Genomic DNA, 1,140 nt, shown 5'->3' on the forward strand with positions numbered 1-1,140 from the left:
CATACAAAAATCTGTATCTATACATCCCTCCCTGTAATAAAAACCCTTCATTTTCCCCTAAATTAATTAAACCCTCGCCGCCGTCACTCCAATCTCCGCCGCCGGCGATGTACTCTCCGTTCCTCCGCCGCCGCCCCTCCGCCGTCAAGGCGCCGGTCGTCGTCCGGCAAGTCTGGTCTGCCAATCTCGACTACGAATTTTCGTTAATCCGAGAAATCGTCGATCGGTATCCGTACATTTCAATGGACACAGAATTTCCCGGCGTCGTCTTCAGCCATAACCACCACAGCTCAAATCCCGGCGACCATTACAGAGCTCTGAAATCGAACGTCGACGCGCTGAAGCTGATCCAAGTCGGATTAACCCTAAGCGACGCCGCCGGAAACCTACCGGACTTAGGCACCGGCGGCGGCCGGAGATTCATCTGGGAATTCAATTTCTCCGATTTTGACGAAACCGTCGATCCGCACGCCGCCAGCTCAATCGACCTCCTCCGCCACCAAGGATTCGACTTCGGCGCGAGCCGCCGCCACGGCGCAGCCGTGAGCCGGTTCGCCGAGTTGATGATGTCATCGGGGCTTGTCTGCAACGACAGCGTGACTTACGTGACTTTTCACGGCGGCTACGATTTCGGGTACCTTGTGAAAGCCCTAATCGGAAAATCTCTGCCCGATTCGATCGAAGAGTTTAAGGAACTGATGAGGATTTTGTTCGGGGAAAATGTTTACGATGTGAAGCATTTAATGCGGGCCTGCCCGGGGCTGCACGGCGGCTTGGAGAGGATTTCGCAGCGGCTCGGCATCGGACGTGTCGCCGGAAAGTCTCACCAGGCCGGCTCCGACAGCCTGCTGACGTGGCACGCGTTCGAGAAAATAAAGGATAATTATTTCGCGGAAAAGGCTGAGGAGAGTAAGAATAATGATAAGGTTAATGTGTTAGAACAGTTTGCTGGTGTTCTCCATGGATTAGGAACTCCTTAATTTTTTGGGAATTAATTAGGGTTTCTATACTGTGTGTCCGCCATGGATGAAGGTTGAAGATGAAGTGAAGAAGATCGATTGAATAAGTGTTGTTTGTGTATATATAATTATATAATTATATATATGTATTGTTGTATTGTGCAAGTTTGTAAAATCGGTG

General features: G+C 50.5%; 1 protein-coding gene across 1 annotated transcript; it reads left to right on the forward strand.

Moving 5' to 3' along the window:
- LOC127239868 (probable CCR4-associated factor 1 homolog 9) lies at window positions 1-1,140 on the forward strand. Its single transcript, XM_051258217.1, has one exon. It carries the CDS (start codon window positions 108-110, stop codon window positions 978-980), a length of 873 nt encoding a protein of 290 aa, XP_051114174.1. The 5' UTR covers window positions 1-107; the 3' UTR covers window positions 981-1,140.

This window comes from Andrographis paniculata, unplaced genomic scaffold (genome assembly GCF_009805555.1).
Source record: "Andrographis paniculata isolate CXL003 unplaced genomic scaffold, ASM980555v1 Contig78END, whole genome shotgun sequence".
NCBI classification, from domain to species: domain Eukaryota; kingdom Viridiplantae; phylum Streptophyta; class Magnoliopsida; order Lamiales; family Acanthaceae; genus Andrographis; species Andrographis paniculata.